This window comes from Arvicola amphibius, chromosome 1 (genome assembly GCF_903992535.2).
Source record: "Arvicola amphibius chromosome 1, mArvAmp1.2, whole genome shotgun sequence".
Classification (NCBI taxonomy): domain Eukaryota; kingdom Metazoa; phylum Chordata; class Mammalia; order Rodentia; family Cricetidae; genus Arvicola; species Arvicola amphibius.
Genome location: NC_052047.1, coordinates 70,766,428 through 70,780,704, shown reverse-complemented (window position 1 = coordinate 70,780,704; position 14,277 = coordinate 70,766,428). Strand labels below are relative to the sequence as shown.

The following is a 14,277-nucleotide window of genomic DNA, read 5'->3' as shown; positions in this document are numbered from 1 at the left end:
GGAATAAATGGACTTTGGGAGTTTGGATTAGGAAAACGGATTGCTTTAAGCGCTGCTTAATGGGCCACACCAGTAGGAAGATGGAAGACAGTGGTGCTGAGTGTGATTTGATGAACTGTAGGGATCAAGAGGTTTCAGAGGAGAATTTTAGTATGTGGCCTAGAGATTGTTCTTGTGATGTGTTGGTGAAGAAAGTGGCTGCCTTTTGCCCTTGTCTGAAGAGTCTGCCTGAGACTAAAGTGAAGAGTTTTAGAGTAATTCGGTTGGCAGAAGAAATCTCAAAACAGCCTAGTGTAGACTCTGTCATGTGGTTGCTGGTGTTCATGCTTTTAAATATTTATAATAAAAACAAACGTGTTGAGCAGGATAAATTACAGAATGTAAATTTTGAGGAGAAAAGGAGCATCAGGAAGTGGAATGGAGCAAAATCCTATGTTCAAGGAGATAGATTAAGAAATGGAACACAGGGAATGGTGATCTTAGGGCATGACCCCACCCAGTTAAATTTCCAACTTGTAAAACGGAATTAAAGAACAGTTTAGAGCCAGGTGTGGTAGGGCACACCTTTAATTCCAGCACTGAGAAGGCAGAGGTTGACAGACCTCTGAGTTTGAGGCCAGAGTAAGTTTCAGGACAGCCAAGCTTAGGTAACGAAGGACAGAAAGCTGGTAAAGACATAACTGAATGAGAGGGTCATGTACCAGCCCCAGTAAGCACCAGAACTTGCCAACTTTGGCTATGTGATTCTGCTTTAGTGATAAGGGGGAAAAACACAGGATATGGAATTGTCCTCTGTGGCTAAAGAATGCCAAAGAGGCCAGGCAGGTGTCAGGGGTGTCCCTGAGTGGAGGCTTAGTAAAGAAGTCATTTCCTGAAGCTGTGAAATTAAAGCCCGCAGTGCCATGGAGACCCTAAGATGTTGGAGATGCCTGCTGAGGAGAGCTGCTAACAGCCTGAGAGAAAGAAGTGTGCTGCAGTCAACAAAGCTGAATGGAGTTGGAAATCCAGAGCATTTTAACATCAGACATGGAGATGCATGCAGAGTTTGGAGTTTGCCCAGTTGGCATTTTGGTCTTTTTTTTTTTTTTTTTTTTTTTTGGTCCAGTACTTCCTCAATATGTTCCCTTCCCTGCGTTTTGGAATGGTAATGAATCTCCTGTGCCATTATATGTTGGAAGTGTGTGGTTTGCTTTTTGATTTTTACAGGTGATTACAGTTAAGAGATTGCCATGAGTATCAGAAGAGACTTTGAACTTTGGACTTTAAGATACTGTTGAGACTGTGATAAACTATGAGGACTTCTGAAGTAGGACTAAATGCATTTAGCACTATGATATTGTTACAAGTTTATGGGGCCAAAGGGTGGAATGTGGGCATCCACACAGACTTCAGTTGTGAGGACAGAGGTCAATAGCAGGTGTTATTCCTCAGAAGCCATCTTTAGCCTGAGCTCCAGTAGCCCAGACTGGCTACCCAGCAAGTCCCAGAAATCCAGTCTCTGCTTCCCCAGCACTGGGATTACAAGGAAAACTCACCACCTCATCAGCCTATCCAACCTTTTGTAGTTTGTTTTCTTTTGTTCTTAATGTTCTAGGGGAACAACTTAGGCGCTCGTGCTTGTATAGCAAGCAGAGCTATCTCCCCAGTCCCATTGGATTTTTGTTTGATTTTTTTTTGGGGAGGGGGGGTAGGAGTTTTCCGAGACAGGGTCTCTCCATGTGGTTCTGGTTGTGCTGGAACTCGCTATGTAGACCAAACTAGCCTCAGCCTCGAACAGAGTTCCTTCTCCCTCTGCCGTCTGAATGCTGAGATTCAAGGCGTGCACCCCTCATGTTGCTCAGCTTCTTGAATCAGCCTCAACAGTAGCACAGGCTAGCCTCAGACCCCTGCTTCGGCCCCCAGCATTGGACTTTATAGGTGTGTCATCGTATGTGGTGTGCTTTCGTCGTTTAACCTAGACAAACAGCTTACATTTCCAAAAGACCTTCGGAGCTACAACTCGCTTCTCTGTAATTAGTCGCCGTTTGGCAGCGCTCTTCAGCCCAAGAGACGGACAGACTTTGGAGTCGCCACCCAAAGGCCGCACAGGAAGGACGTTCTAGCTAGACGAATCCTGCTTTGCAGAAGTCCCTTCCTCCCGTTCCGCCTGAGCTTCCCACCATCCGCCTCCCACTATGCTTCCCTATACCGGAAGCCTGTACTCGGCAATGGTGTACCGGGCCGGGAAAAGGCCGAGGGCGTGGCCTGCGGCCGACCTCGCCCGGTACACGCTTCCGGCGGCGCGCTGGTGACGTATTCGAGCGCGCCGGGCCGCGTGGAGACCGTTCGGCGAATGGAGGTCAGCGAGGGTGATCGCTGCACCGGTCTCGTGTCATGGAGAGCCCGGGTTGCTGAGCGTGGGTACCCAGGACGGGAATGGTGGCTGGGGAGGGCAGCAGTTAGTAAGGGCCAGCGGGGCTCCTGTGTGTGGGGGCTAGAGGGGGTGGAAAAGAGCTCTTGACTCCGTGACCCAAGGGCGCTGGCCGGTTGCAAATTCGGTTCCGGCCTGCTGTTGCGCACGCGCCCCTCTGCCCGCCTTGGACACACACGAGGCCTAGCCGGCGAGGCAAAGCTACCCGCAGTGACCCTTGCATCCCCTCCCAGTAGGTTGTCGTGGGTCTGCATTTTAGGTTTTAGGGTTGATATTTACTTAAACGCAGATTCGATTTAAATTGCTCTTAGAAATGTCTTGTAAATCTATATGGTTGGCCAGCTTCCTCGCTGCCTGGGTTCATCAAGTGGTGGCTATTGAACTTGGGCAGCTTTCCCCCTTATGAGCCATATTTTATTTCCTCGTGAGTGTAAGTTACGCTGGTCCTTTTACAGCTGCAGTAGTCTGATCATGTACCCGATTCCCGGAAACAAAAAAAAAAAAATTAAGGTGTTTTCTGCTTCACTCGAATCAAGGTTTAATAATTTGTCTCACCTGGTTTCTATCTCACTTTAGAGAACAAGACTGGGCAGAATTGTTGAAACATGAATATGTAACATGTTCTCGAAGAAGGTCGCGTTTTCCAGAACTTGAAAAAAAGGTAGTGTGTTTTGTCCTGCCCTGTGGTTAGTGGGGAAGGCAGTTGCAAGTCTTGTGCTGTGGGCTGAAAGTTCCAGGTTTATCCTGGTTTGCGGGAATTGGATAAAAACTGGGAAGGTGACTCTGGGTGGTGCCAGCGAGTTTTGCTTCTAAAAGTTTAGGGGTGTGACTCCATTGCACCTGCTTGCCTGACTCACGTAAGACCTACAAGTAGGCTGCCTGTAATCCTTGGGCTTAGGAGGCAAGAGGAATAGAAGGTCAGGGGCATCCTCAGCGATATAAAATAATTAGCCAGGCTGGGCTGTATAAGAGTCTGTCATTAAAAAAAAAAAAAAAAAAAAGAGGAAGAAAAGAAAAAGATCCCATTAAAATTGTTTTTTCTGTGTGTCTCTGTGTGAGAGCATGACACACACAGAAACCCAGGGAGTTAGATATCTGGAGCTGGAGATGCAGGCATTTGTGAGTCACTTACTTAATGACGGTACTGGGGACTGGATTTTGGTTATCTGGAAATAACAAAATGCTATGAACTGCCAAGCTACCTCTTCAGCCCCCTGTGCACACACACACACAATTGGGGCTGGCTTTTCTCCAGACCTAACACCTGTATCAAGTGTTCGCATGCTTTCCCAGACATTTCAGGAACATGAGTTATATATCCGAGGTTTCCCAGAATCGCTGGCTTAGACTGTCCTGTCATGTTTCTTTAAGCCAGTAATTTTTGATCCTGGATACCTTTGAAATTTAAAAAAAAAAAAAAAAAATGCCCAGATTGGCATCCAGGAAGCATTGAGGGGGACCTGAGGATCTGGGTGCAATTGGAAGTGCAGCTGGGGCTGGCGCCTCCCAGGCTGGAATGTGAGCTGTGGCATCTGACCGCTTGTATGCTGAAACAGAAACTCGGGGCTTTGGCTTCAGAAAATGCTGTTATATATGTAATGGGTGTTCAGAACAGGGGAGGATTGAGGCCAGGTGTATAGGGTGACTGTATCTTCGTGTCATTGCCATGGTTTTCTTCTAAGTTTCTGTAATACTCCCCTCTCTATTCAGGACCTTGGAATCGCTTGCTAGGAGTCTTCCTCCCTCTCCCCGCTCCCACCATCATGGCGGTCCGCCTGATGAAGCAGTGTGCGTGCCTGATGAGGGAAGCTACCCGTCTAGTCCCCGCCATTGCTCCAGTTGGCCGACTGAGACTTGCCGGGGTGGCCTGTAAGCATTTGACCTCCTCAGTCAGTTCCCCCTCCTCGGGTTCCTTGACGGAGCTGCTGGGAAAAGAGCAAGTGTTTACGCCCTACCCAGAGCACCAAGAGGTGGAAGGCCTCATTGAGAAAGCCACCAGGCCGGAGGAACTGCTACAGCTGCAGGGTGGGGGTCATCGCCTGCACCACAACCATGCGGCCCTCATACTTATCCGGCTCTCTTACCTGCTGTCTGAGAAGCCGAAGGAGAAGGCTTTGCTTTTAGAGGATGCTCGCTTTCAGCAGCTTGTCAGTCGGGTCAACAGTCAGGTGAGCGCTAACATGTTCTCTTTAGGTCTGTGGAATCCTTGCAAGGAGACTTACCTCTGTCCCTCACCGCTAGCACCAGCTGTAGACAGGATTCCTGGTATTTCTTCTTCTAGATTGCAAAGAACTTGCCTGTACTTTTTGTTCTTCCTCCTAGGAGCCTGTTGGGTAAATGCTTGAGTCAAGGACAACCCAACACCTGGTATCAAACTAGAGGAGATGAGCCTGGTTCTTTTCAGTTCCTTTGGTGCTTTGTCCTTAATCTCTGCTCTCGTCCCCAGTGTCTGATTGCCCATTGACACCACCCTGAAGTCAGGTGGTGTGGTGTGACTAGTGGTGGGCCCCTGAACCCAGGGCTATTTTCTAGTCACATTCAGATCCTCAGAGCGTGAACAGGAGGAAAAGATACAGCCTATTTGCATGGTTCTCCAGCAGCACTCAGCTACAGCCAGTTTTGCCCCTGATGAGGATAGACTCCTTCACAGAGCTGCTTCCCTGGATCCCATCGGCTAAGGAAGTACAATCCTGCCTTAACTAAACTGGCCTCGTTCCCTCATCTCAGTGTGAGAAGAGTTGGGCTAAGTGCTTTAAAACCGTTTGCGTTTTTAAACCACTACATAAGATGTGGCTTTTGTTTTGTTTTGTTTTTTTCGAGATGGTTTTTCTGTGTAGCCCTGGCTGTCCTGAAACTTGCTTTGTAGACCAGGCTGGCCTTGAACTTAGGTAGTATAAGAAGAACTCTTATAGTCTTGTAATTAGGCATGTTACCTAGCTTGTGCTGTGTGTATCACATCAGATTCAAGTGTTTCTTCCCAAGTATATAATGTATAAATAAACTTAATAAGCCTCTTAGTCTGTGATTTAATTCCAGATGTGGTGTGTTTGTTTGGTGATTATTAAGATTCAAGACTCTATTGGAACAGAATAGTAAGTGACAGTAACTTGGAACAGTAACAATAGAAACAAAAGGAGGTTGTGTGACACGTTGAACTCAGGACACCTTACAGGCGTCAATTCATCAGGCTTAGCTCCAAGCACTCTACCCACCCAATTATCATCCCAGCCATAGCTCTTTCTTTGGAGGCTGCAAGAGCAGACTCAGGAAACAGTTCCTATGAGGCTGGGATGAGACTAGCTGCTCAGAGTAGTTGTATTAATTAAATACCCTTGGAGCTGGCTTCATGTTGTCCTTGTCTGTCCTTTTCTGTGTAGATAACTTCGATCTGGCATGGGACCCTTGTGAAGCTGCTGCGGAGCCTGTACATGCTCATGCTTCCTCAGACCTCGAAGGAGCTGCAGTCGGTGGAACAGGAAGTGCGCTGGCGGCTGCGGAGGCTCAAGTACAAGCACTTGGCCCACCTGGCTGAGTCCTGTGCCTCCTTCATGCAACAGCAGCAGCACTCGCAGGAGCTGCTGGCTGAGCTGCTGATGCATCTGGAGAGGCGCTGGACAGAGATCAGCGACAGCCGCACAGTAGTGACCATGATGATGAAGGCAGGACACCTGTCAGAGTCACTGATGAACCGCCTAGAAGACAAGGTACGGGGCTGAGAACAGACCCTCTGGGGCTTTGGGCCTACTCCGTGGGTGACAGTCTTCTGCAGAAAGGGAAGTTTGGAGCCCTAGAAGCCTCTCGGGTCTTATGGGAAGTCAGTATTATATTAGAAGTCTCGGGTGTTATGTGGGAAGGGGTCTAGGCACATAAATCCAACACCTGACATTAACACATGAATCCTGGTTAGACCTGAGCTATCTCATGTATAGTTCAGCTTCTAGATAAAACTCGTAGAGGTAGTTCTGTCCGCTGCCCCTTCCATGTTGCTATCTCTGCAGTCAAGTCAAATTCAGTTCCTGTCTTCTCATGGTGGGAGCTGGCCCAGATGACTGCCACAGCAAGCTCTGCTGTTCATGGGCCCTATGTCCCCTGCCCTTGGGACCTAGGGATAAATTTGGCTGCAGACATTCTACTCGGGGCCCAGGAGTCTCTGGGGCAGGCAAAAAGGCTGATTCTGTGCAGCCAGGCCTGTGTTGAGTCAGCTCAGGCCCAGTTACTATCTCACAGGGGCTGCACTGGATGGGACCCCTGCCCCCAGCTCGTCCCAACCACCTCAGCTGATCCCTGCGCGGCTGTGGTTGACAGTGCCTGGAGCTGGTGGAGCAGTTCGGCCCTGATGAGCTACGGAAAGTGCTGGTGACGCTGGCAGCACAGAGCCGGCGGTCGGTGCCCCTGCTGCGGGCCATCTCCTACCACCTGGTACAGAAGCCCTTCTCACTGACGAAAGGCATGCTCCTGGACCTGGCCTACGCCTACGGTGAGAAGAGGGAGTCCTGGTCATGGACACTGCAGCCGTGTCAAATTCAGTGCCTGCCCCAATGATGGCAAGCACTGGCCCAGAAGGCTGCCATAGAAACTGTGACTCCTGAACCCTGTTCCCCATGCTTGGTTCCGGGATAAAGTTAGTCACAGACACCAAACCTAGAGGTCAAGTCTGAGATGGGTAGGGCAGTGGGTGTGGGGCACTGCCTTTCCCCACATCTAATCTCTGGTATCTGCTCCATCCCAAAGGTAAACTCAATTTCCACCAAACCCAAGTGTCCCAGCGCCTAGCTGCTGATCTCCTGCCCTTCATTCCCAGCATGACATTTGGCGAGGTGTCCCGTTGTGCCAAGTCCTTTGCCTTCCTCAAATGGCTCAACCTGCCCTTGTTTGAAGCCTTTACTCAGGTGAGTTAGGGCCAGTTCTAGGGTTCTCTGTGTAGAGGCTCTGCAGGCCTTCGTTGGGAACTGCTTTGGTTATGGAAGCGAAGCCAAGCTGGAAATGCTTCTTGGTGGGTGGTAAATGCATACTTCGTTACTGAAGCACTTCAGAGCAGTTGCCTGTTGGTTTGTGGGGAGCACCTTTGTACTCCCGGCTGCTGACCACTCTGAGTGGAATTGGGTGAACACATGGTGCCTCCCTGCACTTGTCCCTAGAGTCAAAGAGTTTCTAAAACACCTGTCTGGAGTTGGGTTCTGGGAAGCTGCTTCTGGGTGAAGTCTGGGCTCTCGGAAGGAGGGACAGCTGCTGTTGGGGTGCTTACTTTGTCACTCTGGCCTAGCACCTGCTGAGCAAAGCCCAGGACGTCTCCCTGTCCCACCTGTCCAGCATTCTTCTCGCTTTTGCCCGTCTGAACTTCCATCCTGAGCAGGAGGATCAGTTCTTCACCTTGGTATGAGCACTGGACTGCCACTGTCTAAGAGTGGCAGGGGTGGGGAGGGGGCACAATATTTGGTATGGGAGGAAAGGGCATTTCTAGGGACCATTGGAGGGCATTGCCTGGTATGATTCTGAGCGCAGCCAGCCAGGGACAACAGCTATATCGCCACCTAAGTGGCCAAAAGTTCTTCCTTCATCACAGTGCCTGTTGCAGAGCATCACACGGGATTTGAGGCCTTGGGTCCCTGCTGGTGGGCAGATATGGGTAAGCCTAGCTAAATAGCACCAGGATACTGGGCTTCTGGGCTCCTTGTACATGAGGCTTGGATTGGTGCCAGCCTTAGTCAGTCAGAATGTTGGTCTTGCTTTCCAGTAGCTGCCTCTGGCTCCAGTATGACCAGGGCTTGGCTGCAGGCTTTTCTAGGATGTTGCAGTACTTGGGCTGAGCCTGTTTTCTCCATTTTATTCTCCTTGCCCAGGTGCATGAGAAGCTGGACTCCGTGCTGGGGAGCCTGGAGCCAGCCCTGCAGGTGGACCTGGTATGGGCACTGTGTGTGCTGCAGCAGGTTCGAGAATCGGAGCTGCAAACAGTTCTCAATCCTGGACTTCACCAACAATTTCTAGGTGAGGATTCTGTCCCACACACATCCTGTAACATGGAAACTTCCTTGTCTACCGGCCAGGGAAGAAACTGGAGCCACCTCTGGCTGTTTTCAACAACTCCCTACAGTTGACCTACAGATCTTGACTTTGGAGCCCCAGCCTAAGTTCCCCTGAGTAGGCACCACTGCCTTCCCGTGTAATATCTCCTGTGATCCCCACTTCTGCACCTGCTGCTGGACGTCAGCCCACCTTTTCTCTCATTCTCCCAGAGAGCAAGTCTCCAAAGGAGCAGAGCACCTTCCAGAAGTTGGTCCACATCAACACCACCGCCCTGCTGGAGCACCCTGAATATAAAGGCCCTTTCCTGCCAGCCTCAGCTGTAGCCCTCAGTCCCTCGTCCTCTACCAAGATGACACCGCTACAGAAGGAGCTGCAGGAGACACTGAAGGCACTGCTGGGGGGCACTGACCAGGGCAGCCTGGACGTGGTCACCCAGTATGGCTGGGTACTGGGTAAGGGGTCCCTTCTGCTAGAGAAGGGAGGGTCTAAACCTTGCAGGCACCTGCTTATTTGTGTGTACACTGTGGGGTCTCTAAGGCATCACCTGCAAGTTCTCATCCCATTCCTGCCCCGCCCCCAGATGCAGAGGTGCTCCTGGATGCCGATGGCCACTTTCTGCCCCTGAGAGATTTTGTTGCTCCTCACCTTGCCCAGCCAGTAGGAAACCGGCCACTGCCCCCAGGAGCTAAAAGGTAGGAGGCCAGGGATCCCTGCTAAAGGATACAGCAGTACTGCTCTTGACTGTCTGTTAACTCCTGTCTTCATCTGAGAGCGTGCCTTGTAAGCACCCTTGCCTCCTGCTAGGATCGCTTTCCTGCGCTGGGAGTTCCCTAACTTCAACAGCCGAAGCAAGGATCTGTTGGGCCGTTTTGTCCTGGCTCGTCGACATGTACTGGCTGCAGGCTTCCTAGTAGTAGATGTGAGTACCTGTTGGGCAAGGGACCACTGCAGAGGGAAATGCCCATACCTGTTTAAAGAGCTAGAAGGATCTAGAGAGGGGCCCAGCTCTGGACCCTATGCCAGGTTCTTCTCTCCTGTGGGTGCCCCGAGTGCTACTCGGGAGCTACTCATGACTGCTGCGGGACTCTGGAGCTGCCGCACAGGAGCGCTCGGTGCTCTGTGCATGTGAAGGGCGCGGGTTTCCTCCAGAGAGAGCTCAGAGCTTTCGGGGCTACATAGAATTTCTATCACATTTTCTTCAGATGCCCTGCTGGGATGGATCTCTCTGGTTTGCAATCTCTTTGCCCCTGTCAGAGCCAGGACCTCTCCATGTGCTCTTCCTGAGGACAAAGGCTGGGTATTTAATCTGTCAGGCACCAGCACTGACAGAACAGGAGGAGCTACTGCCATGTGAAGACAGGAAAGGACTCCACGGCCCCTGTGACCTATCTCCACCACTTTCTTCCAGGTCCCATATTATGAATGGCTGGATCTCAAGTCTGAATGGCAGAAAGGCGCCTACCTCAAGGACAAGATACGAAAAGCAGTGGCTGAGGAGTTAGCCAAATGACCTTTCCCATTGCTTCAGGCTGCATCCCAGAGACCTGACTGCTCAGTGGCCCAGCAGTGAGTGCTGGCAAGCCAGAGTTGTCACCCTGAAGAATGAACTGTCTCTATAGGACCTTGGCCAGAGCAATGGGATGGCCAGCAGCTCCAGGGAACAGGTGGACCTAAGAAATCTGTGGTTTTGCTGGATGCCAGGTATCCTCCTAGGCTCTTTATCCGTCTCCTCTATCCCTGCCCCCCTCCATTTTGGACACACAGACCCTAGCTCCTTCCCTAGCCCTCCAGGATTCTACCCATTGTGCTCTCCTCCCCCAGCTCCCCAATAATGTCTGTGTGGTGCAGCACAGCAGAGGGCTGACTTGGGAAACAAAACCTGGGTCCTGGACACGTGGACTCCAGGAATGAGGAGCTTCCCTGGAACCCCACTAGACTAATGGTCCTGAGAGGTTCCCTCCGTGCCCATGTGACTACAGAGTAGCTAATGGTAACTGCTGGTCTGGGAGCATTTGGAAAAGAGAAAAGTTCACTTGGCTGACATTACAAGGTTCGTGGCCAGACCATCACTCTGATGGCAGCCTTAACCATATAGACAAGTCAGGAACCACCAGCTCAAGATGGCAGCCTAAGCACTTGTTGGATAGCAGCAGAGTATCTACCTTTACAGGAGACCCCCATGGACAAGGCTTGCCCAAAGGGGAGTCTGAAGACGAAGGAGGTTCTTGTCCTACTCTGCATTCCTTCCAAAGCACCAGTCCTCACCCTCTGTGTGGCTTAGACTTCTGTTGTCCTGCACAAGCCTGCTGGTCACCACAGGTGAAGGGGAAGCAGGTGGCTGCAGGAAAGGAACAGCTGGCCACAGCTTGTCTGAGTTGGGGCTGCTTGTTGGTGTTGAAAAAATAAAGATCCATGCTGCTTACCACACGGACCACTGGCTTTTCTTTAGAGCTACCTGAACAGCACCAGTTAATACTCAGGTGACTTCTTCCATGGTAGGGCTGTGCTGCAAAATCACTACAGTGCTGACATGAGCAAAAATCAGTGTGGTGGGGGGTGTTCTTGTCACAGGATCCATAAGACCTGGCCTATCAGAATTCCATTGTTACTGTCTTCAGTCTAAGAATGTTACATGGAGGACTCAGGATACAGGATTTGGGATTGGATTTAGGGAAATGAGTTTTTTAGATTATCTCATTTAATAACACCTAACATCTTACTGATGGTGTTTCTATTTGTTTCTAGGGTTGATTTTAGTTTTGTGTAGGTGTTGTTTTCATGTGGGTATATGCAGATAAGTGAAGGTACCTGTGGAGACAGGCATCAAGTCCTCTGGAGTTGGTGTGGATGCCAAGAACTAAACTCTAGTCCTGGAAAAGCAGCAGGAGCTCTGCGCTGCTGAGCTCTGCCTCTGCTGTCTGAATAGTTCCTGCGGGTCTCTTGCTGGGGATCAGACCCAGCATCTGTGTGCTGGGTTAGTGCTCTACCGAGCTACACTTCCAACCTCGGTTTGTTTTATGGATTCTAGATCTTGGTCCTTTGTTGACTGCAATTGGCAAATATTTTCTCCTAATGAATATATTGCAGTTTCTTTAGTCCTTTTAACTGGGATCTTTACAGAGTATAAAATTTCCATTAAATTCAGTTACTCATTAGACTCACTTTTATAGGTTGTACTTCAGTGTCAAGTCTTGAGAATTGTACCTAGGGGGCTGGAGAGATGGCTTAGTGGTTAAGAGCTCTGGTCACTCTTCCAAAGGACCTGGGTTCAATTCCCAACACCCAATGGCAGTTCACAACTGTCTGTAACTCCAGTTCAGGGGATCTGGCACCCTTATACAGACATGCATGCAAGCAAAACACCAGTGTACATTAAAAATATTTTTTAAAAAATATTGTGCTTAGCCCCAAGAGCCCTGAAATTCTCTTCCTAAAAGTGTTAAATTTAAGGATCACCTTTACCTAGCTTTGTGCACCTATTAATATGCACTTGAGCATGCAGGCCACAGACAAGCCTAGGAGGTGGTCCTCAGGCACTGTCCATGGTTTGGTTGTTTTGAGACAGCTTTTCTGTGTAGCCCTGGATGTCCTGGAACTTACCCTAGGCCAGGCTGCCCTCAAATTCAGAGATCCACCTGCCTCTGCTTTCCAGGTGTCAAGTGCTAGGATTAAAGTTGTGTACTGGCCTGAATCTTGCCAGGTCGGCCTGGCTAGCTAGCCAAGAAGCCCTGAGGTCCTTCTGTCTCTTCCCCGCTGTAGCTGGAACGCAAGCATGCATGCAGGCATCATTCTCGGGTCCTCAGGTACATCAGCAATCTGCTATCTCCCCAGTCTTTGCACTTGTGTTTGGGCGCATCCAGGTGCTCCAGAATCCTTTGTTGAGAAGCCCTCTTACCCCATTGATTTTTATATTTGTACTTCTGCAAGAAGTTCGCATGTGTCCGAGTTCTGCTCTTGGTAAACTTTCTGTCCTTGTGACAGTGTTACATACTCACAATTACCATGGCTGTAAAATAGCCATAGGCCAGGCATGATGCGTCATACCCAGCACTTATAGGGGCTGGGCTGAAGCAGAAGGATTGCAGTTTGTGCTAGCCTGAGCTATCACTTTGCCTTAAGTAGCCAAGAATAGTGACTCAACTTTATTCGCAGGTGGATCTCTGTGAGTTCAAGGCTAGCCTAGTTTACAGAGTGAGTTCCAGGGGACAGCCAGAACTGTATAGTGAAACTCTTGTCTTGAAAACAAATTACTTAATGACTCCTATTTAAGATGGCTTCAGTTGTTGTGATTCATGTGTCTTTACACTGAGTTTAAGTTTGCATCTACAAAAACATGGGATTTTAGAAATTACACTAAGTCTGTGGAACAGTTTGAGGAAACTCAATCAAACATGTCTCTGACTTTTGTCGGTCTTTGATAGCTTTCATCACTATTGTGTAGTTTTGTTTCTTTAGTGTATGGCCAAAGGCTTAGAATGATTGGTTCCAGTGGCACTGTGCTGTTTATTCAGTTTGGGGCAGGAGGTGTTGGAGAGAGGAATTGAGACAGGGTGAGCCCTGGAACTTGCTGTGTTGAGCCAGGCTGGCCTGGAACTCAGAGATCCACCTGTGTCTTTAGTGCTGGGGTTAAAGGTGTGTGCAAGTACACCAGGCATATTTTGTGTTTAAGATTTAATTATACAAGAGCATGTGCAGGGTCCTGATCTAGTGCTGGAGTTGGAGGCAGGAATGAGCTGCCTGTCTGATTCTGGGAACCAAGGGGAGCCTCTGAGAGAGCAGCCCTGTGTTAGTTGTTCTTGTCTGTTACCTTAGAAACCTGGACTGTCACTTCTGTGTTCTCTTAGTCTCCTGCCCTTGGAAGCTGACCTTGAATTTCTGCACCTGCTCTTCCTGCTACCTCCTCCCAACAGCACATATTGATAGGTTTGTTAGATCGACTTACAGTCTAAGTAGTCAACAGCAGATGGATTAGATTGACTCACAGGTTAGGTAGTCAGCGGGAGCTGCTTAGCACACAGGCTGGTTTAGAACTGTCTCAATCTGGCGCTCAAGATCTAGAGAATTCCTGAAGAGCCACTTGTCTTCAGTCCAGTTTGGAAGGCTGAAGATGCTGAGTTCCAGTGTTACTGAAAGGTGGGCACAGCAGCAACAGATGTGGTACAGATGTGGACAGACAAACTGCTTTCTGTAAGCGGAGACTGCTTGTTCCTTTCCCGGCTGCCCAGACCCAAATAATCACACAGAAACTCTATTAATTATAGCACTGTTTGGCCAATAGCTTAGGTGTATTCCTAGTTAGCTTTTACATCTTAAATTTCTACTATTCTGTATGTCACTATGAGGCTGTGGCCTACCAGTAGGGTTCCCGCGTCCTCCTTTGTCAGCTACATGGTGTTTCTCTGACTTTGCCTACTCTCTTCCAGCCTCGCTGTATTTTGCTCTGTCATAGGCCAAAGCTGCTTCTTTATGAACCAATGTAAATAAAACATTCACAGCATACAGAGGGGAATCCCACATCAGCTTTTCCTCTGGCTAGTGTGGGTACATCTGCTCCTGTGGCTGCTGCTTGGTCTTTGACCTCTGGTGAGCCACCAGGCACGGCATAGGTCTTCGTGAGTGGGGCTATTATGTATTATGTGTACATCTGGACAGGCCAGAAATGTTCACAGCTTGTTTAGTGTCTCTTAGTTGGTCCCATGTTCGATCAAGTTGAAAACCAAGATTAACCATCAAACATAAACACAAATGTCTTTCTCTGTGTATGCGCACAAACTAGACAAACACGTCACTCAGAGTCCTTGTTTCTGTGGCAGCATGTGTCCTTAGCTGGTGTCTGTAATCAC

The 14,277-nt window shown here is 49.4% G+C and overlaps 1 protein-coding gene and 2 non-coding genes across 5 annotated transcripts; all 3 read left to right on the top strand.

Annotated features, from left to right (window-relative positions):
- The first annotated feature begins 2,291 nt into the window (after positions 1–2,291).
- On the top strand, positions 2,292–10,856 carry Tbrg4 (transforming growth factor beta regulator 4). Of its 3 annotated transcripts, none has more exons than XM_038329197.2 (13): positions 2,292–2,396; positions 2,987–3,068; positions 4,119–4,578; positions 5,788–6,114; positions 6,716–6,887; positions 7,142–7,299; positions 7,674–7,784; positions 7,974–8,036; positions 8,251–8,395; positions 8,644–8,886; positions 9,015–9,126; positions 9,239–9,353; positions 9,843–10,856. In XM_038329197.2, exons 3-13 carry the CDS (start codon positions 4,174–4,176, stop codon positions 9,942–9,944), a joined length of 1,953 nt encoding a protein of 650 aa, XP_038185125.1. In that variant the 5' UTR covers positions 2,292–2,396; positions 2,987–3,068; positions 4,119–4,173; the 3' UTR covers positions 9,945–10,856. The 3 variants fall into 3 exon arrangements, with proteins under 3 accessions (XP_038185125.1, XP_038185127.1, XP_038185126.1); XM_038329198.2 differs by having other exon boundaries at positions 2,318–2,400; XM_038329199.2 differs by lacking the exon at positions 7,974–8,036.
- LOC119806088 lies at positions 6,404–6,540 on the top strand. Its single transcript, XR_005284121.1, has one exon. It is a non-coding gene; the product is annotated as a small nucleolar RNA SNORA5 (small nucleolar RNA).
- Positions 6,918–7,048, top strand: LOC119806087. The gene has a single exon (XR_005284120.1). It is a non-coding gene; the product is annotated as a small nucleolar RNA SNORA5 (small nucleolar RNA).
- Positions 10,857–14,277: the final 3,421 nt, after the last annotated feature.